We start from the raw sequence: 23,933 nt of genomic DNA, 5'->3' as shown, positions 1-23,933 counted from the left end.
TGTCACTGACCTTGCAAGAACAGCTAGCTTCTACCTCTGTTTGAAATTGAAGTCAGAGCTTTGATTTGTAGATTTTGTTGCTTGAGGCTTTGTCCGGGTACAGGCATAGTAGGTTGTAAAATTCTTTCTGCGTATGCTTGATTGTTTCAATGCTTAAAGTGTCAATGAACCCACCAAAGCAAATATAGGTTTTACGTCAAACCCAACAAAACGAGCACCGTGAATATTTCAGAATGTAGTATAGCATCAGTTGTAGTCCTGAATACCGTTATATTTTCCATTATTGATTAATACATGTATGTGACATTTTGTTTGTACGTGTACTTGCAATTTAGCCCACGGGCATGTATTTACAATAAACAGTTAACTTGTTATTTCAAGTTGAAGCCTTGTCACAAGCTGACTGGTTCAAATCCCGGCTGTACAGGGCAAGAAAGGATTCTCTTGTCAAACCTGCATGACTTTGACTTTGACTTTATTGACGATGAGACAAGTCATTACAAGGGTCTGCCTAGGCAGCTTTGGGCTGGTAGCGGCAGAACCTACAAAAATGCAGACAAAAATACAAAGAATTCATAACAAGAAACAATACAATATAATGCAATAAAATATGTAATCAATAACTATAAAATGTCATGTAAGTACAAATATGGAAGAAATTGATCTATACCATATAGCAATAGCATACTTAAAAGATTGGAGTAGGTGGAAGGTCAGTATACTAGGCTAAGCATACTATGAGTTTAATATTAAAATCTTGCTTGCTTGCTTTTACTGTTGTACAGGGCTATGGTTTCCAACCAGTTTACAATGGAGATGACCTCACCTACACACATAAAAGACTGAGAAGGAACAGTTCCTACCACTTCAGGGTAAGGCTCATATTTTTTCTGTAATGGCAGACCAGATTACATGCTGATGTCACAAATCTTTGTGTATTTGTGTTCTGTCGTACATTTGTGCTTGTAAAAATGTATGTTGTACTCGTGTACATGTAGACGTATGAGATATGGTTAGAGAAATACAGTATAGTTAGAAAGATACAGTATGAATTGTTAGGCTTAGGTCACATTTCCAAACCGGGGCCTGGCTGGGCGGCTTTCAGCAGAGAAAAGAATGATATAAAATGCATCCAAACACACACAATGTCAAAATAAGATTCATGGGCATGATTTGTGAATATTCTAAGTATACATTGTCATTATTCGTTTCTTAAAACATCCCGGTCGGGCCCCGGTTTGGAAATGTGACCTACATTTGTAAGCCATGGGTTGTTCATGGGGTATGAAACTTCTTTTTCTTTATACATTCATGTATATTGGTCGATGGTTATGAATAGTCCGGATATGGAAGTGTCCGAATTCCCCTGCTGACGTCAGACAGGGTCATCAGGGGAACATGCATAGTTAACACTGGTGTTCATTATAGAATTGTGACCAATTTTGAAGGACAGTAGATATACTTTCCAATGAAACACAATTCCAGTAAAGAATAAAGATACATTTAAGTATTATGTGTGATACATTTGATGAAGACTTAGTAATAACAAAGATATCATTGATAAAGTTTAAGATGCTGATTGTACTAGTATGCTATAGCTCAAACACAATAAAAAAAGTATTATACAATATATGTTCACTGCTGAGTTGTGGAAACTGCTAACTTAAAAAACAAAAAAAATTGCAAAAATCTCATGGTGTATATTCTATTAGTTACCTTTGTATGAATGGTGTTGTGGCATCTTCCCCCTCATGGATAGATAATGAAGTGGTGCAATGGTGGAGTGGGTAGAGTGTTTGCCTTGCATTTGGCTTTAGGTCGTGAATTTGATTCCCGGCCCAGTCATATCAAAGACTTTAAAAATAGTACATACTGCTTTCTCTGCTTAGCACTCAGCACTAATGAGGAAGAGTATGTGAGTTAAACACACATCACTACCAGCGGACTAGCCTCCTGCTATAGTGGCTAGTACATATGTGTGGCCCACGGGTTACAGAAATGGAGATGGGTGCCACCCATAAGCAATGCTGTTACAGATGTACAGGCAATTCTAACTTAAAACTCTTCTCCCTCCCGCTCTCTCAGTTGTGTGCCAGCAATTCGGAGGGCCGAAGTGGCTGGAGTGAGAAGTTTGTGGCATCCTCAGCTTTTCTGATTGCTTCACTTATGTTTTGATAGACATGAATACTCTTCCTAATTGGTGCCTCAAGTACAGTTACCGGTGGAATTTCTAACACTTCAGCAGTTTCTTTACCTTATTATTCCTCCCCCTCCTGCTCTCTTCGTTGTGTAGCAACAATTTGGAGGGCCAAAAAGCAGTTACTCAAGCAACTGAATATGATTTTGTACGATATACTATGATGAACACATTTTTTAATTGTGTTGTGGTTTCTTCCTCCTCTCTCAGTTGTTTGCCAGCAATTCGGAGGGGCGAAGCGGCTGGAGCGAGAAAGTGACGTTCTGCACCAATCCGGAAAAGCCAGGAGTGCCTTCCAGACCACAGCTCAAAGGCCGCTTGCATGCACAGCACTTCAAGATCTCCTGGGGTGAGACTTCTTCTAGCCTGGGTACCATACCATCAAGGCGCTCGAGATACTCTTCGGCGCTTATGCATAGCGGGGCCCGTGCAGTTAATTAGCGCAGATTGGAGATTTCACAAGCTTCCTGGGGAGATTTTAATGGATTTAGTAGGACAACAGTTAATGGATTTATTTGGAGAATCATGTAATTTGTATCTTTGGTATAGTTTGTATGACCCGTACCTCTTCCCTCGTGACTCCTCAAGAAATTTCAATGATTTAATTAGGACAACATGATTATGGATTTATTAGGAGAATCATGTACTTTGTATCTTTGCTATATCTTACCTCTTTCCTCTCGATCTGAATGGAAAGTAGCCTGGAGACTTAGGCCCAATGTAGACACAGTTTTTACTGATATCAGCAGAGATGTCGGGAGGGATCTAGAGCGTAGGGGGCTGAAAAAAAGCTGTCGGCGAGAGGTTGTCGGCTCGTAGATATCGTGAAAAACTGTGTCTAGATCGTGCCTTAATTGTATTTTCAGTAATAAATGAAAGCTGGCGCAAAAAGATGCTTCACCAGTCTAATTTGAAATTTTTCGTTATTAAATTTGCTGGTTCACGTTTTTCTAAATTGAAGAGAGAAATTGTGTTCCATGTGGGATATAGATCAACTGCGCTCTCCATGATTTAGTATTGTTTAAAAGAAAGGGGACATAAAGTATATAATTATTGAAATCAAATGTTTTGCATTATTTCAAGCAGTTGCTGCATTTAATCAAAACCTTTTGGCGAAAATGTCAAACTATGCAGTAATATTAATACACAATCACGTAGATATACAGGTATATTTACATTCTGTTTGTAAAAATTTCTAATGTTAGCATCTTATTGAATGAAATCCATAATGTACATCTACTTGTGAAGAGAACATGAAATTCTGTTTGTTCATGATAGGTTTTTTCCTTCCTTTTCCTCAGATCCACCTCGAGATACTGGAGGAACAGACATCAGTAAATACTTACTAGAGATGGCGTCTGGAAAAGGTTTGTCTCTCTCGACCTTTCACTCAACCTTTAACATCGTTTATTGAAGTGTTTTTGTCTGAAAGGCACTATGATATACATGTGTATATAGTATATGTTAGACGCTATTTAGCTGATGATACCGACGGACTTCTATCCGGCCTTTTGGCTCTTGATATCCTCTTAGAAAGGGCCGAAAAGATGTGTGCTTTCTTTGATGAAGGCTACATCCACTGGGTTCAGGTGTCTGAGGAGGGGGCGGATATAATTGTAGTAAGGATGTTATAATTTCAGTCAAAGCAGAAGCGGGAGATGCTATGTAGCATTACATGTACCATGTTTAGCCATAGAACCTGGTTTCTGTCATGCATATGTAAAGTAGGGTATGAAAGTCCAGGCTTTGATTTTTCAACTTGTTGCTTGAAGCTTTGTCTGGTTGAAGGCTATGTAGATATCACAAGCCTTAAGGTTCATTTACATCAATGCTTCACATGAAACAGCAAGGCCAACTAGCTTTACTTCTGTTGGAAGTCAGAGCTTTAAATTCTAAACTTTATACCTCGACTTGCAGCATTGGCAGGGTAATGGAAAATTGAATTGTGAAATTTTGAAGGTAAATTTTTGGAATTACTCTGAGGGTGTACCCTAAAGGGCGCATCAAGGAGTGTTACATGCTGTAAATAACTCCCTTTTAGCCAACCCTACTGATGTAAAATGTCACAGTGGTGAAATCTTCTTTGTAAGTGTAAGGTAATTGTCGGCAGTCCTTGGTTTTAAGTGGCGTGGGTATACGCTAGCAGGGCAGAAATGCCTTTTGTGAGGAGTGGGTAAATGCCATGGAGATTCAATTTGTGCGCGTACCAGTAGATTTTGTTGTCAATACCTAATCATTAATGTGTATGTAACGTAAGGTCAATGTGCTTGATATAGAATTAATAATTATATACATTTCCTGTAGGTTCAGTAATTCAGGCACAGACAGTATAATTTTATGTGTTGATAGTACATGAACCATTGAACTTCTTATGTAATATAGGTTCGTAATTTTAGTTTTTCTTTGGCTATTTTCGTCTTGATAGACCTACTACAACATTTTCCATGTCTTGCAGTCACTAGTTTCTTTTGGATGCTCTGGCAGATCATTACTTCTCATGGCTAGTCCATCCAGTTTAAAGGATTTAAGTTATGGGCCCACAGAAGGCAAATATTTTTCCATTGCGAAGATTTCAAAGATTTGTACCAAAGTTCGGAAGAAGTTAAAGTCTTGAATAAGACCCTAATGTTGACAACTCTTATAGATGGCCCATATGAGATGGTCTTCACTGACATTCTTGCCTTTGCTGCAATGGTAGAAAAAAAAAATGTATTCGTACGTTGATGAAGGTTAGACATCCAGGTAATAAGATACGCCATATGGTCAGACGTTTCAGACAGCCGTCGGGTGTCTTTCGTCAGTGACACTGGAAAAATCTTGTTGGAGATAGTTTTTATATATTCTAGCTGTGACTTGATATGCAAAGGAGAACTAGTTGGATATACGTACTTTGTAGTCTTGAATGAGACCTTAATGTTGACTCTTACAGATGGTCCATATGAGGTGGTCTACACTGGTACGGCCCTGGAGCACACCTGTGACAACCTTGTGCCAGGAGGGACGTACAAACTGAGGGTGGCATGTGTGGGCGCCGGGGGTCAAAGTCAGGTACGTGTACAGTGCAGGGCTTTTGTATAAATAGTTTTGAAACAAGGTTGAACTGTTATTGAATAGTTTCATCAGGTTGGTACACCACTGTAAAAAGCCTGGTGCTGGAGTACCATGTAAACTAGTCAGAATTACCCCGAGGATGGTGACAGATGGTCATCGAAACGTCGGTGTGAATTAAGCAAGGGGTGCGGGAAAAGAGTCTGAACTGTAATTTCCAACACACAAATGGACTCATCAAGACATATGCACACACACACACAAACTCTTAACCAAAAGCATGACCTCTTGGTTTAAATGATAACCGTTCATGTATTGAATTTGTATTTTGATATTCATGTGTATACAAACTTAATAATTGCAATGTAGCCCCACTCCCCTAATGCAATAGGCATTCAATGCATTGTTTTTATGTTGTACTTGTGTTGCCTTTCAGTATTCAGAGTCATACAGCATCACTACATTGCCAGTCATACCGGGCCAGTGCCATCCGCCCAAGCTCTGCGGAAAACCAAAGGCTAACTCTCTACAAATTAAGTGGGGTAAGCATGTCTTCATTCTCCTATTTGTACATGTAGTAGTCAATGGCTGGGTTTACATACAAGCAGGCTCACACTTGTAAGTGTTTATCAAGTCGACTTGGAGCACGACTTGTGGTAGACGTGGGACTAGGGCTGGGTATCGGTACAGCGTACCGGTACAAAACCGGTTTTCCTCATTGGACCGGTCCAGAAAAACCAGACCTGAAAAAATTAGGTGGACCGGATGTTGGACCGATTAGAAAATTAACAGATTATTTCATCAGGCATTCACACGTTTTGGCGCTTGCAGGTGGAAGAGAATAACAAGAGTGAAGTAGAGTAGAGTTTATAGTAATTTCTACCAAGTTTTACAGCCAATCGTACAGGTGCAGTTAGCGTTGAAGGATTTTAAAACGCCAGTGTAAGTCTAATTCTCCACCAAACAGATTTCTTTGTAGTGAAATGGACCATTGGTATGAGTCATACTGCATCAGGTCCAGGTTCAGGTCCGGACCTGGACCTAATCCTCTGGACCTGAACCGGACCTGGACCTGAATTTTCTGTACCAGTACCCAGCCCTACGTGGGACTGTATAAACAGAGCTACATGTATAGGGTACTCAAGCACCCCTTGTCCATAATTGTATTAGACTACAATGTGACTTGGAAACCATACATGAATCGCTCATGAAGGGTAGAGGAGGGGGGTGGTTAGTGTTGTTTCATACGAAATCAGTGCTAATGTCAGGGGTCATATGAAAATGTCCACTTGTGCAAATTTGAAAATTTCTTTCTTTCTCTCTAAGCCATAAGTTTTTGGTATCTGTGAATAATTTTAGACACCCTGTTGTGCAAGGTGGTCATGATTCGAAGAAAATGAAAGACTATGATCACAGGAAGTAGTGAGAAACCCTATCATTGCATTACATAACATTTTTGTAATTCGGACACTTGAATACATTTATTTTTTCCAGCACCCCCGGATTACGATGGTGGCTGCCCACCCACCGAGTACCTGGTGGATATGGAGATGGACGACTGCACATCCCTGGATGTGTACAAGGGGCCAGAGATGGAGTGTACCATCATCAACCTGCTCCCGGGGAGGACATACGCATTTAGGGTGAAAGCCTTCAACAGAGTGGGGGTAAGTCAGGGGTACAAAAAAATGTAAATCCGACTGTGTAGGGCCTTTTTTCCTTGGTTAATAATGCAGTCCAAAATATCCAAAAAGACCACTCAGATGACCGATAAAATGGTTTATGTGGACAGATGCTTGTGTCAATGGGAAAAATCATGCCGGGGAGGACATATGCATTTTGGCTGAAAGCCTTTAACAGAGTGGGGGTAAGTCAGGGGCAAATCTGACTGTCAAGAGTCTTTGGTTTTCCTTGCTGAATAAATGCAGTCCAAAATACACTCAAATGATTGATAAAATGGTCTATGTGGACAAATGCTTGTGTCAATGTCTAAGCCTCAACAAAATGTGGTCACTTTGTCCAAGTGGTCCTTATGTAGAAGTGCACAGGTTTGGCTATAATGATCAACTTTGTTGTGTTCTTTCTCAGAAATTCTTTAAAGCGGCTGTTAAAATCGAAGATTGTAAATTATTGCAATAACAAGGTGCTCAAGAATCGTTGCATACAGACAAATTAAAACAGTATTGCAATAAAATACATTTAAAATAGTATTTGCTTAATACAGTAATATCAGTATGACACTATATATCTAAAAAGCTAATCAGAGAGTGAACAAATTTCAAAATTGTTTTTTTTTTTTTACAGGGAGGGCCTGTGTCTGAGCCATCCGTCTTCACGACAGGTGCAGGCCCACCTGACGCACCTGCGGAGCCGGTACTTACCTGTAAGGCGCCCACAGCTGCACTGGTCAGCTGGCAGGTAAGGGTTTGCCACTGTAAATCTTTAAATCTTTGCGACATGGTCTTTTATGGTGACCTTTCCATGATAGTAAATACATTTCACCACAAATATGTCTTTCCAATGTATTTCTACTGTGCTACAGACTGGATTTAACACTGAACTTAGTACAGAGAAGTCCCCCATTCCCCTCCTACCTAGTTATACCTACATGTAGTGCCTGGTCTAGATACTTAGACAGGTAGATAGCAGGGTTCTAGCCAGGATTTTTGCTATGAGTAATGGTTGTGGCTAGGTAAAGACTTAAAGCGACCAATTGGGAGGATGGCAAAGAAGGGAGATCTTTTCCCTTCGGGGTGTGGAGATTTTGAAAATGTAAGGTGAAAAGGGGGATTTAGTTCCTTTTATACCTTAATTAGAGGGATTTATTTTGTCAATTTGGAGGGTCATATCAAAATGTTTCACATCTAATGTCGCATTATTAGCCAAGTAAATACAACCAAACTACTACTATTTTACTGGTCGATATAAGAGTAAGGGTGCTCAATTTAGTGTGGTGGGCAGAAAAAAATAGCATGATGACTTGTTACACAAAAATGCACTAGCTAGAACCCTGTAGGTAGCAGGGCAATATCTCATACCTGTTGGTTGGGTCCTACTCTGCAGACACTAGGAGCAATTACTGTTGTATTGAGGTCACCTGAGTGGCGCCGAATGGCAGCTCGCTCCAGACCCTTGCGATTAGCCCTGCCTATTGTAAGCTCCTTGCAATTTAGCCCCTGGCTGTGAAGACCAATACATAAAAAAATAAAAAAACAAGATTTCATACATGTTGATTTTCTCGTACTTTGCAGACACCAGCGGGGAACGGTGCAGATGTGGTAGAGTACAGACTGGAGTGGAGCTGCGTGGACGGCACGTTCTCCCAACTCTACGCAGGACAGGCCAACAGTTACGAAGTCAAGGGGCTCAACCCTGCCTCTTACTACTACTTTAGAGTCCAGGTAAAGTCTGCAATATACTTCTGGACACAATCCAATGATAGGATGTTTGGTAAAATAAAGGAAAAAGTCCCATACGTCGATGGAGGTTAGACATCCAGGTAATGATGTACACCTTAAAGCAGTTACTCAAGCAACTGGATATGATTTTGGAAATGGTCAGACATTCCAGACAACCATCCCGTGTCTTTCATCAGTGACACTGGAGAGATATTTTTGGAGAGAGAGTCTTTATATCCTGTGCATGTAGCTGTTAAGGTGAAAGTCCTATAGCCTTTGGGAGACAGCTACATGTGGAACCCACACTTCGCCTCCCACTGCCTTTTGCCTCCCCAACTGAAGTCAGGTAGCTATTTTTACACGTGACATGGAGTGAGGACAGCAAGGACACCACCCAGAATGCTTCCAGGAATCAGTATACCTCTCCTTCCGCTGCCTTTTACATATACCTGTCCAACTAAAGTCAGGTACCTATTTTTACACCTGGCATGGAGTGAGGAATATTGTGTTAGGTGTACTGCAAGGACACCACCCAGAATGCTTCCAGGAATCAGAGCCCCTGTCTCCTTCTGCTGCCTTTGACATGTACATGAACCTTCCCAATCAAAGTCAGGTAGCTATTTTTACACCTGGCATGGAGTGAGGAACGTCGTGTTAGGTGTACTGCAAGGACACCACCCAGAGTGCTTCCAGGAATCAGAGCCCATACCTCTCTTTCCGCTGCCTTTTACATGTACCTTCCCAATCAAAGTCAGGTAGCTATTTTTACATCTTCGGTGGAGTAAGGAAAGTCGTGTTAAGGAAGTTTCGAAGGACGCGACCCTAATTGCAGCCAGGAATCCCACTTGTGGCTTCCCGATCTCGTGTCTGCTAGTTGATTCCCTAGGCCATAAGCGCAACTTTAAGGATGTTACAAGGAATAAGTTGATTCTAAAATCATATTATCTCTTCAAAGCAGTCTACATTTTGCTTTAAAAAATTGGCATAGACCATCGCTAAGAGGCAAACCTGCAGGAAGCTTTGGTCTTAATATCATTGTGGATTTTAAATTGCATATTGCATATTTATGCCGGAGGGACTAAAACCAACCAGACTAACATTGTCTTTACATACTGTTAACTGTGAAAAAAATTAAGTATAGATTATCTGTTGTGAGGTAATTAAAGCCATTTTGTACTCCAGAGGAGAGTGTTCAATTTTTATAGGTGATATGTACAGTATTGTGAATTTTGTAAATAATATTTGTGAAAATTGACAGCATTCAGCGTACATATACATATACTTCTGCCAGTTTGATCTCACAATAAAATTGAAATAGCCTGAAAGTTCTTCTGCTTTCTGTCCTTGTAGGCAGTGAACTCGGCTTTATAAGTCAGTCTGTTAGGAACACATCATTATCGGTCTTATGTATGTTTGATATGTATTATAGAAGTGGTATGATAAAATAGACAGTATTCAGAATACATGTACTAGCCTTTTGTACTTCTGCCAGGTTGCTTTCACACAAAAGAATTGAAAGTGTTTTTCTGCTTTCTGTCCTTGTAGGCAGTGAACTCGGCTGGTGTGGGACCCTTCGGTCCTGTTGCGACCTGAATTAAATTGTGTTGAAAGTTGTTTTTGCTATCTGTCCTTGTAGGCAGTGAACTCAGCTGGTGTGGGGCCCTTCAGTCCCGTCGCCACCTGTCAAACGCCGGCGTCTTCACCCAGCGCCGTCACGACCTTCCAACTCGCGGCTGATGAGATCCCGGAGAACCCTGCCTCCTCCCTGCACCTGGAGTGGGACGAGCCGTGCAGCAATGGGGAAGATATCCTGGGCTATAACATTGACATCGGTTTGGAGGGGAGACTGGTGGCGGTGGAACTACCTGTCACAGACTTTCTACTTGAGGGTTTACTTCCAGACACCACGTATAGGTTCGTATTGTGAGATCTTCTTCTTCTTCCTAGAGTTGGTTTGGTTTCATTTGGTTTGGTTATAAAGATCTCCATTAGTGACTGATATGTCACTATTCTTCCTGGAGTCTGGTTGATTTGTAGACAATCACCAATTCTAGACGGAAGGATTTTAATTTGCACCATTGCAGACCGCACCATCGCACATGTGGGGGTTCTTTAACGTGCCTAGTGTATGGCTCTCCCCAGACACCGGACCTCCATTTTACGTCCTATTCGAGGGACGGCCGTAGCCAAAGCTAAGTACTCACTTTCAAGTGAGTAAAGGGAGGAAAGTCGTGTAAAGTGTCTTTCCCAAGGGCACAAGATCGGCAGCACGGCAGCCGGATTCGAACCCGAGACCTCTCGGTCCTGAGCCGAACACACTGCCACTGCGCTACGTGGTCCCACAGAGTAATGTGCAAAACTCAGTGGTTGAAGGCCCTTGCACGGCGGCAACTCTGACGTCCTTTATTCCTTTATTGCGATACCCTTGGCCCTATTCAGGGCTAGTCTTCCAGGGTTCGAAGTTCCAATAATAAAACATACATATACAGCACAGGCATATACATAGATAACAGATCAAAAGAAACATGAATAAATAAAGGCTCAAACAAACATCCACAATCATAACACAAAATGTACAGATATTAAAAAAACAAATATCAGTTTAATGCACCTGACTTTACTACTGATTTGACCTCTGTTTCCTATATCCACTACTCAGGCTTTTAGCTAGGATTTTATAATTAATAGGGAGTCCAAACTTATTGGTGTGTCGCGGTAAGTGACTATTGTAGGGGGGGTCTGGGGGCATCCACCTTCCATGGTGCAGAGTTTTTTTATGATTTTAAGTTAAAAAAGTGCATTCTTAGGTATCCCAAGAGGCAAAAATACTGTTCCAGAGGTCACAGTAGAAGACTGTGACCACAGATGACCTGGTAGCATCCCTGGTCAATCAGAATTTCATGCTTGTCAGACGATATTCTAGGTAATGTAAGGGCGTCCAGGGGCATCAAATTTCTTGTTATTCTAAGAAAAGTGCGTCCAGATGATGCGTTGAAGCATGCCTGCCTAAAAGCCTGCCACTACTAGATAAAAAGCACAAATGTCTCCACTATCTCAAAATGATCAAAGAAACAACACAACATCTACTTGGAGATAATTTGATGGCCCGTTAACCCCGCATTACGGCTGGCCTTTGTCACAGTACAAAGGTAAAATGGGTAATTTCTGAAATATTACATTGCCTGTTGTGTAAAGAAAGTTACAGTGAACACTTAACGACAACCCACGTAATGCATTATCGCGCAGGTACCTCCTAACCATGTGCCAAAGTACATAATGATCCACCGAACCGATTGTGAGATACAGTTGCGAACAGCCAATCCTCGGACAATTTCAAAAACCTTCCATAAGGAGGTGACCCCACTTTCTTCAAAGTAAAAGACAGTTGTGAATAATTCATCTTTGATAAAAGAAGGTACAAAGTACAAAGTTATAATGGCCTTGCAGATTTTGCAAACTGCTGTGTCATCATATATCAATGTTTCTAACTTGAACTTCATGTACATGCAGTACACATAAGAAGAGTAGAACAAATGTTTCACAAAAGAAAATACATGAAAAGTTATGAGAGATGTGAATAATTTTGTTGTAATGGCCTGAAGATGAAGTGTGTTAATCAAAAACTCCCTATTTTCAGTGCTAAAGTGGCTCTTTGTTCCCACATTATTACTGATATACCCGTTGCTATGCCCCTAGGGTTTCATATGAGGAAGGTCCATTTGATGGACAATTTGATTTGGATTTTTTCCATACTTCCTGCCATTTCCATGGAAACTCCATAATGATTGAATAATCCACAAATTCATTTTTCTACGAAAATGAATAATTGAATTGAATTGAATTGAAAAATGAATTGTCATTTGTGGTCAAATTTTGTAACATTTTAGTGTGCTTTTAGTGTTGATGGAAAAGATGGCATTGTGTTGCTTATGTCAGTGAAGTCATTTTTTTATAAGCTTAAAAATGGTGATGTGCCAAACTAATTTTTTTTGCAATGCCTTTTAATGAATTCATCAGATTTTGATAATTTTATTAAGGATTTGAAAAAAATAGGATAGGATAGTAAAAGAAATCATTGTAAGTCCGTAAAGTTCCCTCTATACCATATCTACAGCAAGATTTCTGCAGATGCAGAAGCATGATATCTCATAGATAAGATAAAGATGATACAGATAATAAAGAAATGGACTGACTGAAGTACTTACTTTAGTGCGTACTTAAGTGCGTACTTTAGTCGAGAAAATATGGTACCCACATGAGGATTTTCCCAGTCCAAGATTTCCATCTGTCATATGGCAAACCCGTGCACACCTCCTGGTGTGAGTTGACCCATTTTTAAACGTTTTTATACATGTGAGAGACTTGCCAATTTTGTCTTATGGAAATGGAGGAAATTATTCCTTTTTTTAATTCTGTGGTCTTTAGCAACTGGATAGCGTCAAATTAGAGGAAAATCAGTCAAAAGCCTCATTTAGAAGTTTGCCGGCATGATTTTGCTGCCGCAGGTCAGAAGGCAATTGAAAGATCCGCTTTTTGTCGCCATTCTGGCAATGCCCCTTGGCTTTCCGTCCGTAGGAAGAATTTTACTCAGACAATTTGATTGGGATGGTCTTCCTTCCTTCCTGAAATCTCCACCATGGAAAACCCTGGCAGTTTCATCAGCCTCAAATTCAGTTTTGCATTTTTGGCGCATCATGCGCTCAGTTGGATACTAGTATTGAAATGCATGATAGCTTGTTAGGATGCTGTCCTGGCCAGTACAGTACCTGTAGTGACACCACAGTTATGCTTTATGTTAAGTCTGTGGTGGGCAAATTAAAGCTAATATGATGTTGTATGCGATTAACCCAGACGGGAGACCTGGCGCATCCGATCCCCGTCTTGTATTCAGCTAGAAGAAAGGGTGTTGCCACCCCGTAAGGGGCGGTATAACCCCAACGGTGCTGTAATACACCATATGACTATGACTGACTGACTGATGCGATTAAGCAGGGCACATCCATAACATAGCAAAATGATTGACTGTAATCATACGTTATTAAACCCAACCCATTTAGAAGTAGTCGACACTAGAATTCGATTAGCCTCTTTTTACAGTCATGTTTATCACTGTTCATTGTCATGTGTATGTTTCCTAATGTTTCCATCATGTAATTGAAATTAGCATTTGGGCAAGAACTTGCAGATAAAACCATTCATATTATGAACCTTGAACCTTTGAAATGTAAGAAAAGCAAGTACATTCCAGTGTTTGTGGTAGGATATACTTGTCCAGTGACATTACAATGAGGAGGGTGGACACATGACTTAAAGATTGTGACACAGACACTATGCACCAATACGTCAGCTTTTCCAATTATAAATTAAGCACTTGTACGTTGGTGTAGGTTACGAATCCAGGCCGTGAACAGGATAGAAGCGGGGTCCTTCAGTGGAACAATTAAGGCCAGAACGAAGCCGCTGCCCCCATGTTGCCCTAGCTTTACAACACAAACGCTATTCCCCACAAGCATCAGCTTTTCCCAATTAATTAAGCACTTGTACGCTGGTGTAGGTTACGAATCCAGGCCGTGAACAGGATAGGAGCGGGGCCCTTCAGTGGGACAATTAAGGCCAGAACGAAGCCGCTGCCCCCATGTTGCCCTAGCTTTACAACACAAACGCTATTCCCCACAAGCATCAGCTTTTCCCAGTTGATTAAGCACTTCTATTTTGTTGCTGTTGGTTGCGAATCCAGGCCGTGAACAGGATAGGAGCAGGTCCCTTCAGCGGAACGATTAAGGCCAGAACGAAGCCGCTGGCTTCTAACTGGCCCAAACTTTGCCACATAAACGCTATAAACCACAGACTTCAGCTTTTCCAAATTAAGCAGTCATATTTTGTTGCTGTAGGTTGCGAATCCAGGCCGTGAACAGGATAGGAGCGGGGCCCTTCAGCGGAACGATTAAGGCCAGAACGAAGCCGCTGCCCCCCAACCCGCCCAAGCTCGAGTGTGTGCAGTGCGGCCACTCCAGCCTGAAGCTCAGGTGGACGGACGGAACCAAGAACGCGGACACGAAAGCAACGGAATACATCCTGCAGATGGAGGACACCAGAACTCTGAGGTGAGACCCCTTATCTCATTTTTTTATTTGTTTTATTTCTATTTGGCTTTTCAAATTAACAAAAACTTGGGGAACCATCCAACAGAATGATGATAATAGTATAAATTAAATAACTGAAGACCTGTGTACAAGAATAATACAACTGATAACCAAAGATTTCAATGTAACCATTACAATACCAAACAGAAATTCAAAAGTAATACAACTGAGATTCTGGAATATCAACTTACACCGGTAAAAAAAAGTTTCCTAGGATACGTGCCTTGTGTAAATCGGCCCTTAGTTAGTGTCCTATCTATATCACTGTGGTTAGTACATCAAGACATGTTGATAGGTAGGTAAATTGGTTGACCTTCTGGGCATGAAGTCGAATTTTATCAGGTTTATAAAAGCCATTGCACAAAAAGGAATAACAAAAGCTAATTATAGGATTAGGAATGAAGTTTATGAATGTCGCAGCCTTCACTTTTTACTATGCCCTTTGTAGCAACATTCCTTTGTAGCAAAATGGACAGTTGTTTTATTGTCGCCCATTCAAAAGTTTTCACATACAATTACATTGTAGGCCCAGGTTCAGGTCCGGACCTGGACGTAGCTAGGCCTGATCCTCTGGACCTTGACCGTACCTGTACCTGAATTTTCTGTACCAGTATCCACCCTCAGTGCCCTATATTGCTGAGAAGTGTTTTTTTTGTGTGGCACCCGTTTTAAAGTTCAATGACACAAGTGAGCGGAATAGACAGCCTGTAATGCCGTGCACAATTTTATGCCAAATAAGGCTTTAGTGAAAGCTGACAGGTTCAATTACAGGGCTCGAAATACTTTTTTTCCTGCATACCTGCACTGGTGCAGGTAATATTGAAAATTACCTGTACCAGACAAATTTTACCTGCACCATTCTGAAATTAGGAAGTATGGATCATACTAGATTGTTCAGGAACCATTGCTATTTTTCTTTTATACTTCATAGGTGATAACAGTCAATGCGGCTAATAACAATCCATATACACCTACATTATAGGACATTTGTGTATAAAACCCAGTAGTCAGTACATGGACCAGTGCAGGTTATATTAGGTGCAGGTAGACATCAGAAATACCTGCACCTAATAGCTCCAATTTTACCTGCACTAACCTGCGTATGTATTTCGAGCCCTGCTTTATTGAAAGCTGACAGATTCAAGTAGCTACGTGGACATCCAGCTGTGATGTGTTTTCTGTATGGCGGATGTTTGAAGATAGCAGTACTACCAGTACTGCTCGGAGTAGACGACCTGTTGAACCTATCACAGTTTATACCAGACAAGCTGGCTTGATGGTAGACCTCCTGCTGCTATCGTTGACATCATTGTGTGTTCTCTACTTGGAGAATATGTCTAAACATTCAACATGTGAGCTCAATGAACTAGATTTTGTACACCTTATCTGAAATTCACATATACATGTTCTGCTTGTATTCATTCATTCATTCATTCATACCCCACGCCATGTGAAAACCAACAGAACACGTGAATTGCGACCACCTGCAGTTTTGGTTTCCCAGATGAAGGAGCCGAATCTCATTGCTAGATATAATGAGGGCCTGAGGGGGGATAATTTCATGTTCATTATATATGAACCAAGTATGCAGTTTGTTTCATGATGTTCGGAATGTAGAAACAGCAAAAATGTAGAAAGCAATATAGTGTGCGTTAGAAAGGACAACCTCAAGCTTCAGAAATGACGCTTGAGCCACATGTTCCTTGTTTGGAGCTTCTTCTTCTTCGTCGTGTCATCACTTTTTGGAGCTTTATTTGAGTCAACACGCTAACATGTTTCACCTTTTGGATTTTTCAGTGCTTTGGGCTCGAATGAGCACATATAGTATGTGTCACAAGCAAAAATGTAGAAAGCAATGTGGAAGATTCAAAAGTTCCAAGAATGAAAATTCTAGCGAAGAAACTAATGGGTATTTGAGAGATTTCACCATTTATTCTGCTCGACAAAACATTAACTACTGGCTTTTGACATCACATTTTCATTATTTGACAGATTTGCCTGTTTCTAATCTTAAAAGGGAACACCAGAGAGTTCCCAGACTTTTTCTTCCAAGTTTGACAGACAAAAATGTGCCCCAAAATCATTATTCCCTTTGCTGCACTGAGCTATCCTAGTTCACATTTCTGACAAAGGTTTGAAGTAATCGGCTGCCGAAAGCTCAGTGCTACCAGCTTAACTGAAATCTATATAATGGGGGCCTAATATCTAGAGGACTAATCATTAGGACGGCCACTAGGTTTGTAATTAGATTTGGCTAGGCAATTCGAATGTGCGTAGATAAGAGATAGTAATTTGTATGTCAAATGGAGAGGAGGGTAGAAAGTGTTGCAGGGACTATATGATAAACTTTGTCTTTACTAGTACCTCATTTATGTATCAATTAATGTTAAGGGTGTAAAACCTGCTGTTCAACAAGATCTCCTCAGTGACACTGGAAAAATAGTGCATGCTGTCTGAGACTGTTTCCAAAATCATATCCAGTTGCCTGGTCATTTATGCTTGTAACACAAACTTCAAGGTCAATAGAATGAGCAAACAGACTCCTTACAACGTCGAGTTTTTCAGGGAATAACAGATTTGTTTTTGTTTTTTGTCTTTCCATAGGTTTGTTAGCATCTATGCTGGCACCAACACCACCTTCAAGGTGAACAGACTGAGCGAACAGACTCCCTACAACTTCCGCATCCTGGCTATGAACGATGCAGGCGAGGGCCCCTTCTCTCCCATCTATCAGTTCATCACGCAGAAGGCACCGCCGCCCGCCATAAAAGGTTTGTTTGTTTGTTTGTTTGAGCCTTTATCTATTCTAAATAAACGCAAATTGGCATGCTGGCAGTGAGGTCATAAGAAAAAATTTGTAAGGGTCAGAAAAAAATATAGCAAAGATGTGATACTGGTGACACAATTGAAGTTTGGGGAGTTCAAGCTTGAGGTGAAAAAACTACTATGGAATCCATATTGTCTTCAGTCTTCAATTGTCTTAAAATATTTCCTATTGGACATCTAAAATTGTCTTCATTCACAGTTAGGGTATAGAAGACCAGTTTCTTCCAGATCTCTTCAGTGTCACTGACGAGAACTAGTGGATTGAAACGTATGACTGTTTCCAAAATCATATCCAGTTGGTTGAGTAAGTGCTTTTTGGCATACTGTGGAATAACCGTGACTGTCAGCAGACTACAGCATCATCAAAACTTTGAGCATTACGGCAGCATTACACGTCATCTCATCTCCCCTTACATTGTAGTTTAACTCTTAACCATGGGGTACCGCTGAACATTTGGCAACAAGTTTTCTTGCCTATCTTGTCATCCATATAGTAAACATCCATATATAGTCAGATGGCATTGCCTACCTTAGGGGCATGTTCGGTCATGACGCACACGCTTACACGAGTCAGGGATAGGAAGAACCCCTTACATCCGTGGGCGGAAGTCCTCCTAGAAGACGGATACTCCAAACGACAAAGCTGCATCTGCCAGGGCCGTCTCACACGTGGCATGCTCTTGTCCCTGTGACATTTGCGCCAGTAGACGAGAGGGTTGAGAAGAAATTGCACACCCCTCCTTCACCATAAAAAGTCATGTGCAGGCTAGGCAAACAGGTTGCCGAACCTACCCCGCGTACCGGCAAATGCCTGTTTGCCTGTTCATCTGTCAAAAACTCGACAGGAGAATTAAAAAATGATATATAACGTTAGTTCACCTTTATCCTTAGGGTAACCTATATCCGTTGTATATAAGAATAGGATATTTGGGGATCGTTATAAGTCACTGGAAGATAGTTTCACTTTGCAATAGCTTGAAAATGTTGACATTTGAAACCCATGTTGTTGGTCTGAAATGTCAAAATACCCAGGTTACCCCACGTATTAAGGTGAACTAGCATTAGTCAAATCAACATGGCCTAATCTTAACAATAACTGGTGCCAGCTCCCGTTCTATCATGAAAGCAACATTCTTTTTTTTTTGTTGGCAAACTTTTTTTTCCATTTGCAATCTCACATCATTCTTGGCCTTCCCAGAGGATGTCATCCATTTACTGTAGAAGTAGTACACCAAAAAGAAGTTACCTCAAGCAACTAGATATATGATTTTGGAAATGATCAAACGTAAGACTATGTCAGTGTCACTAATGTAAGACTCCAGATGGCTATCTGAAACGTCTGACCGTTTCCAAAATCATACCCAGTTGCTTAGGCTTTTCTGTGTATATCTCATTGCCTGGATGGCAAATCTTCATTGACGCAACATGGCCTAATTTCGACACTATCTGATTTCAGCCCCCAAGGTTCAGGAGGTGAGTGACAGAACCTGTAAGGCAGTGTGGATGGAGGTGCCGGCCATGAGGAGAGACCCCATCCTGTACCAGCTGCAGATGGCACAGGGCCGGGACGCCAGGTACCAGGAGGTAAGGATCAGCTGCAGTACTTCGTAGGACTGCCAGGTGGCATTGTAACATGTACTGACTTTAGTGCATCGGGGGTTTTTGTAGGTAGAGAAATCATAGGGTTTTGAAAAATTCACAGTCCTAGTATCGCAATGGTAAGGATCAGCTGCAGTACTTCATAGGACTGCTAGGTGGCATTGTTGTAAGTTGTAACCGACAAAAACATTGATGGGCCAACAAAGCCAGTACAACTTTGGTGTCCCATCAATGTTTTTGTTGGTTAGGAAATCATAGGGTTTTGAAAAATTCTGCAATGTGCAAAGGGGATGATGATGTACATGTGTGTTTTTTGGTGCTAAATGTACACATTTCGTAGAATTCTACATGTCACTTTAGATTGACTTTAAACTCAGGATCTATATAGGAGACAACCCTAACACAGTCCTAGCATTTCATAGAGAGTGATCTCTACTCTCGTCTGGTACATTCAGTAAGCCTGCAAAATTTTAGCTTGATGCAAACGTGTCTGCCGTCCCTCCTGTAGGTCTACAAAGGGCCAGAGACGTTGTGCACGCAATTTGTAGAATACTTTATGTCACTTTAAATCAATGGATTCACTTTAAACTGTAAACACATTTAAAGATAGATAGCTTTATTGAACAACAATTGTACGGGGTACAGAGTATAGCATCTACATAACTACAGTTCTATAACTTAACGCTTATCTAACTAATACAGAAGTTGTAGTATGGGATAAGTTTCTTACAATCATTGGAGGCTTTTACAATCATTGGAGGAATTTCTAATGTCTAAACCTTCTTTGATAAAAATGTACGTGTCTGCTGCCCCTTCAGTAGGTCTACAAAGGTCCTGAGACGTCAGTCACACTAGAGAGCCTAGAACCTGACACCTTAGATCAACTTCTAACTCAGAAGAATTTATATAGAGGAAAACATCCCAACATAGTCCTAGTATCCCGATACACTAAGCAGTCTCCACTGGAAGAATCATAAGTTCTGCCAGATTGCAAAATTCTAGCCTGATACATACATGTCTGCCGTTCATTCTGTAGGTCTACAAAGGTCCTGAGACGTCGTTCACACTAGAGAGCCTGGAACCCGACACTGAGTACCACCTGCGCGTCTGCTCCGTCCGACAGTGCCAGGACGACCCGACCCCCCTGATCGGCCCGTACAGCCCTGGAGTCACATTCCACACCCGCAGCAGGGAACAGGTCGTCACGGAGACGCCACGCCCCGTCCAGGAGCTGCCTGTCGAGCGGAAGGAGCTCAGCGACGAGCAGCTGGTGGCCATTGTGCTGGCGTCCTTCACGCTCCTCGCAATATTCATCGCCTTCATCATCCAGTACTTCATCTAGGGAGAGCCGTCCTCTCTGATTGGTTGATTGATACGTTCCTGAACTTTGACCCTCCTTCTGATTGGCTCCGATTGCATCCCCACAACTCTACCTACTCCAGTTTCCCAGGCTTTCAGTGCAATTTGTATGGTGCAAACACATAAAAAAGGGATGTGCTCTACCTACAATGTACCAGGAAATCAAGTGCTATCTATCTGTCCAACCTCCTTCAATGTGTACGGAAAGAAAGCATACTTAACACTTACATTTGTAGGTTGTGAACGCAAGGAAAGTGTACAGTCCATAAGCTTAGATAGCATACGTTAGATGGAGGATTTTGTTTTTAGTTTGATGAGTTAATAACGAACACTAGAATGTGTATTGCTTTTGTTTAATTTGTGTTGTTTATGATATGAAGGTCTGTTGTCAATGACAATGTAAAGGGATGATTGATAACTGAAGATGGCAATCAAAGTGAACCAGTGTGGCACAAATGGATTTAGCACTCCTTAGAAACATTTCATGGGGAAAAAGGAGAGTGTCAGAATACCAGATTAAGAGTCATGTGGCTTGGGTCAGAATTGTCGGAAGAAAACTTTGGTAGCAGTCATATATACAACATCTCTGTTACCACATGCTCTGTGAGGAGCCAGATTGACTTAAGATGAAGAAGAGCACAGGAGTAAGAATGCTATAATTGCTTACTCAACCCTTCACCACTTCTGTTGATGCCAGCCAGTCATAGCCTACTTGAAGAGTACTCTACATAAATGTAAGAAATGATAATGCATATTTATTGTGAATTGTAAGAAGTATTTATGACAGTGGATTACTGTGAGGTCCCTTGTGCAAAATTCCGTCTCGCCAATCCAGACAAACTTTTCTGGTTTGGGCTGCTCTGCTCTGTATCCTATCCAAGTATCTCTCTCTCTCTCCAAAGTCGTTTGTGGTAGTTTAACAAAGAGGACTCTATTCTTGCTGACTTACAAGGAGAATATGCTGCACCAAACAAGCCTGTCTCATGGTGTATGTGCCTTAAGAAATTGTTGCCTATTGCAAATGTGGAAAAAAAAGAAGAAATACAGTATTATGTGGAAAAGATGTAGTAGACTTACAGAAAACAATGTTGTAGAATGTCCAAGCTGTGAATCAACATGTAGCGCTGTTTATGTCTCTGAGATCATTGTATATTTCCGCGCACAAGGGGCTTCCTTTACTACACATTCAAGTACCGATAAAAACTGCTCCCACATTTTCTTATGCTGTCGGACTATGTAAATGCCTTTTGACTGGCAACTCTGTCCAACCCTCGAGCAGTGCTGAAGTATAGTGCAAAGCAGGTGACTTGCGACGCTAATTCCAGAAAATATAGATTTTAACTGTCTTGATATAATACTGTACAGCATCTGTCCATATTCCCCAATGTAAAAAAAAGTTAGGATATTCCTAGGTGCAGTCTGTATTTTCTCCTACAAAAATGGTGCTAGAATGAGGAGGGAATCTAACGAAAGCTCCCCTACTAGTGGGAAATCAAATTAATGTACTCTAAAAAATACATAAATGAACTATATATTATGTGCATCTGTGTGCATTTCAAGTGACGACAAACCATGTTTGTCTATTACGTAATCAAGGCCAATCCGTGATGTCATCTCTGATCCTAGCCAATCAAATTAGAGTTTGTGAATTCTAGCCAGATCTCTACTGACCAATCAGAACTGCTGTCTCATCAGTGGCTGTTATGATCTTACTCAGGTGAAATGCCCAGTGCACATGAAGCCTATTCTACATTCCCAGGTCAGATTCAAAACTTATGAACTAGTACTTCTCACATATGTGTACGTTTTTGACACAGAACTTAGCAGGGAAACGTCTGATTGGAAAAGTACATGTAATTATGAGCTATGTCTGTGCGGCTTGTTGAATTAATGTGTCAAAGTCCATTTCTTCCATTTTCCATGAGAAATTTTACACAGTTTCCACTGCTATTATCTTGTGCAAGAAGTGGAGCATTTGTGCCATTTTTTTCTGGTTCTTTCTTAGCTGTAAGGTTAAACTTAACCAGCGTCCTCTTTATTTTATGTCCCCTTTAATTCTAAGAATTATTTCTTATTGATCTTGCTTACTTAGCATTCAGGCACCTGTGTTATGATTTTTTTCCATCCTGAATTTTTGATTTGCTATTATTATTTCAGGACTTTCTCCACTTTAGTTGTTACCCTAATATGTATTATTTTAACCTGTAATACCTAAAATTGTTAAACAGTGCATTACAGTTGTATTGCAGCCATGTTATGTGAAAATTGTAGGAAAGAGAGGAAAAATCCACTAGTTGTTTAGGCTACTTCATAATGTACCAAGCTTAACGTGATCCTTCAGCCTTAACACTACTTTTTTCCTAGTGTCGGTGAAAACACACCTTTCATACAAACCCAAACATATAATGATTATATCTAAATTAAACCTTGTATTTTTAAAATTGCCTCCTTTGTAATATTTAAAATTATTGTAAACCTCGCATTGTCCGGCAAGTTTTCAGTACGCTGAATCTGTGCTGGGTCTAATGTACAAAACGAAGTTAGCTATTAATTGTATCCACTGTACTCATTAAAAGTATCAAATATATGCCTATATATTATGTTCATCGGTTTCCTTGTTTGTTTATTTGTTTGTTGTTATTTGTTGCTATTGTCCTTAAAGTTGGTGATTTGTTCAGAGGGGGTCTTACATACTGTAAGTGCAGAAATGTTCGCAGTGGTTTTATGTTTGCGGTTTTCGCTGTAGTCACTTATAAACTGCTAACTTAAAACCACCGCGAACATTTTTCCATCATTAGTATGAGACTGCAGTCTATGCCGCTACTGCAAATTTAAAACCACCGCGAACACTCCATTTCCTCGCTACCGCGAAAGTAAATCCCCACAAACTTAAATTTACAGTAGTCTGCAAGCAGACGTGTCAGCTGGATGACAAAAGAGAAGATTTGGGCCAAATAGGGACAAATAATTTTCCATGGGATTTCAGTCAGTCTTTTGTAGTCTATCCAGCTATCTGCTGGCCAGCCAGTTAACTCCTGAGCTAATTAACTCCTGCTTGACTTTTATTCCTAACTTGGCCAAATTTCCCACTATTCTGCCAGGCGGGAGTCTGGTAGAGACTAGGTCTTACAAGTAATACTTGTTGGCTTCATTTCTGCATTCTAAACATGATAAGCGATGGTTGAATTCTTGTTATCGTATGTTAGTTGTTCTGTTTGTGTGATTGCGGTTGGAAAGCATGGTTTGGATGGATGACATTTGGCATGTGAGTAGATTTTGACCCAGTGATTAAATTATGAGGGTCTTTCCCCCTAGCAGCCTTTTTTTTAAATTCTTGTTGTATTGTATTTATTAATTGAGATT

General features: G+C 40.8%; 1 protein-coding gene across 6 annotated transcripts in view; it reads left to right on the top strand.

Annotated features, from left to right (window-relative positions):
* LOC118426863 (fibronectin type-III domain-containing protein 3A-like) overlaps positions 1-23,174 on the top strand; it is a 91,642-nt gene extending 68,468 nt beyond the window's left edge. For 4 of the 6 annotated variants that reach the window (XM_035836423.1, XM_035836422.1, XM_035836421.1 and 1 more), the window contains 13 exons: positions 786-872; positions 2,408-2,546; positions 3,499-3,564; positions 5,127-5,245; positions 5,682-5,787; positions 6,740-6,912; positions 7,550-7,663; positions 8,497-8,646; positions 10,280-10,557; positions 14,535-14,747; positions 17,391-17,557; positions 19,069-19,196; positions 20,248-23,174. In XM_035836423.1, the coding sequence (XP_035692316.1) occupies positions 786-872; positions 2,408-2,546; positions 3,499-3,564; positions 5,127-5,245; positions 5,682-5,787; positions 6,740-6,912; positions 7,550-7,663; positions 8,497-8,646; positions 10,280-10,557; positions 14,535-14,747; positions 17,391-17,557; positions 19,069-19,196; positions 20,248-20,553 (2,046 nt within the window). In that variant the 3' untranslated portion in view covers positions 20,554-23,174. Of the gene's footprint in view, positions 1-785; positions 873-2,407; positions 2,547-3,498; positions 3,565-5,126; positions 5,246-5,681; positions 5,788-6,739; positions 6,913-7,549; positions 7,664-8,496; positions 8,647-10,279; positions 10,558-14,534; positions 14,748-17,390; positions 17,558-19,068; positions 19,197-19,719; positions 19,795-20,032; positions 20,204-20,247 lie in introns of those variants that run through there. The other 2 variants (XM_035836424.1, XM_035836425.1) reach the window with 2 other exon arrangements.
* Positions 23,175-23,933: the final 759 nt, after the last annotated feature.

Source organism: Branchiostoma floridae, chromosome 12 (genome assembly GCF_000003815.2).
Source record: "Branchiostoma floridae strain S238N-H82 chromosome 12, Bfl_VNyyK, whole genome shotgun sequence".
In the NCBI taxonomy this organism is placed as follows: Eukaryota; Metazoa; Chordata; class Leptocardii; order Amphioxiformes; family Branchiostomatidae; genus Branchiostoma; species Branchiostoma floridae.
The sequence above is the reverse complement of the archived record's forward strand: the minus strand, read 5'-3'. Positions and strand labels throughout refer to the sequence as shown.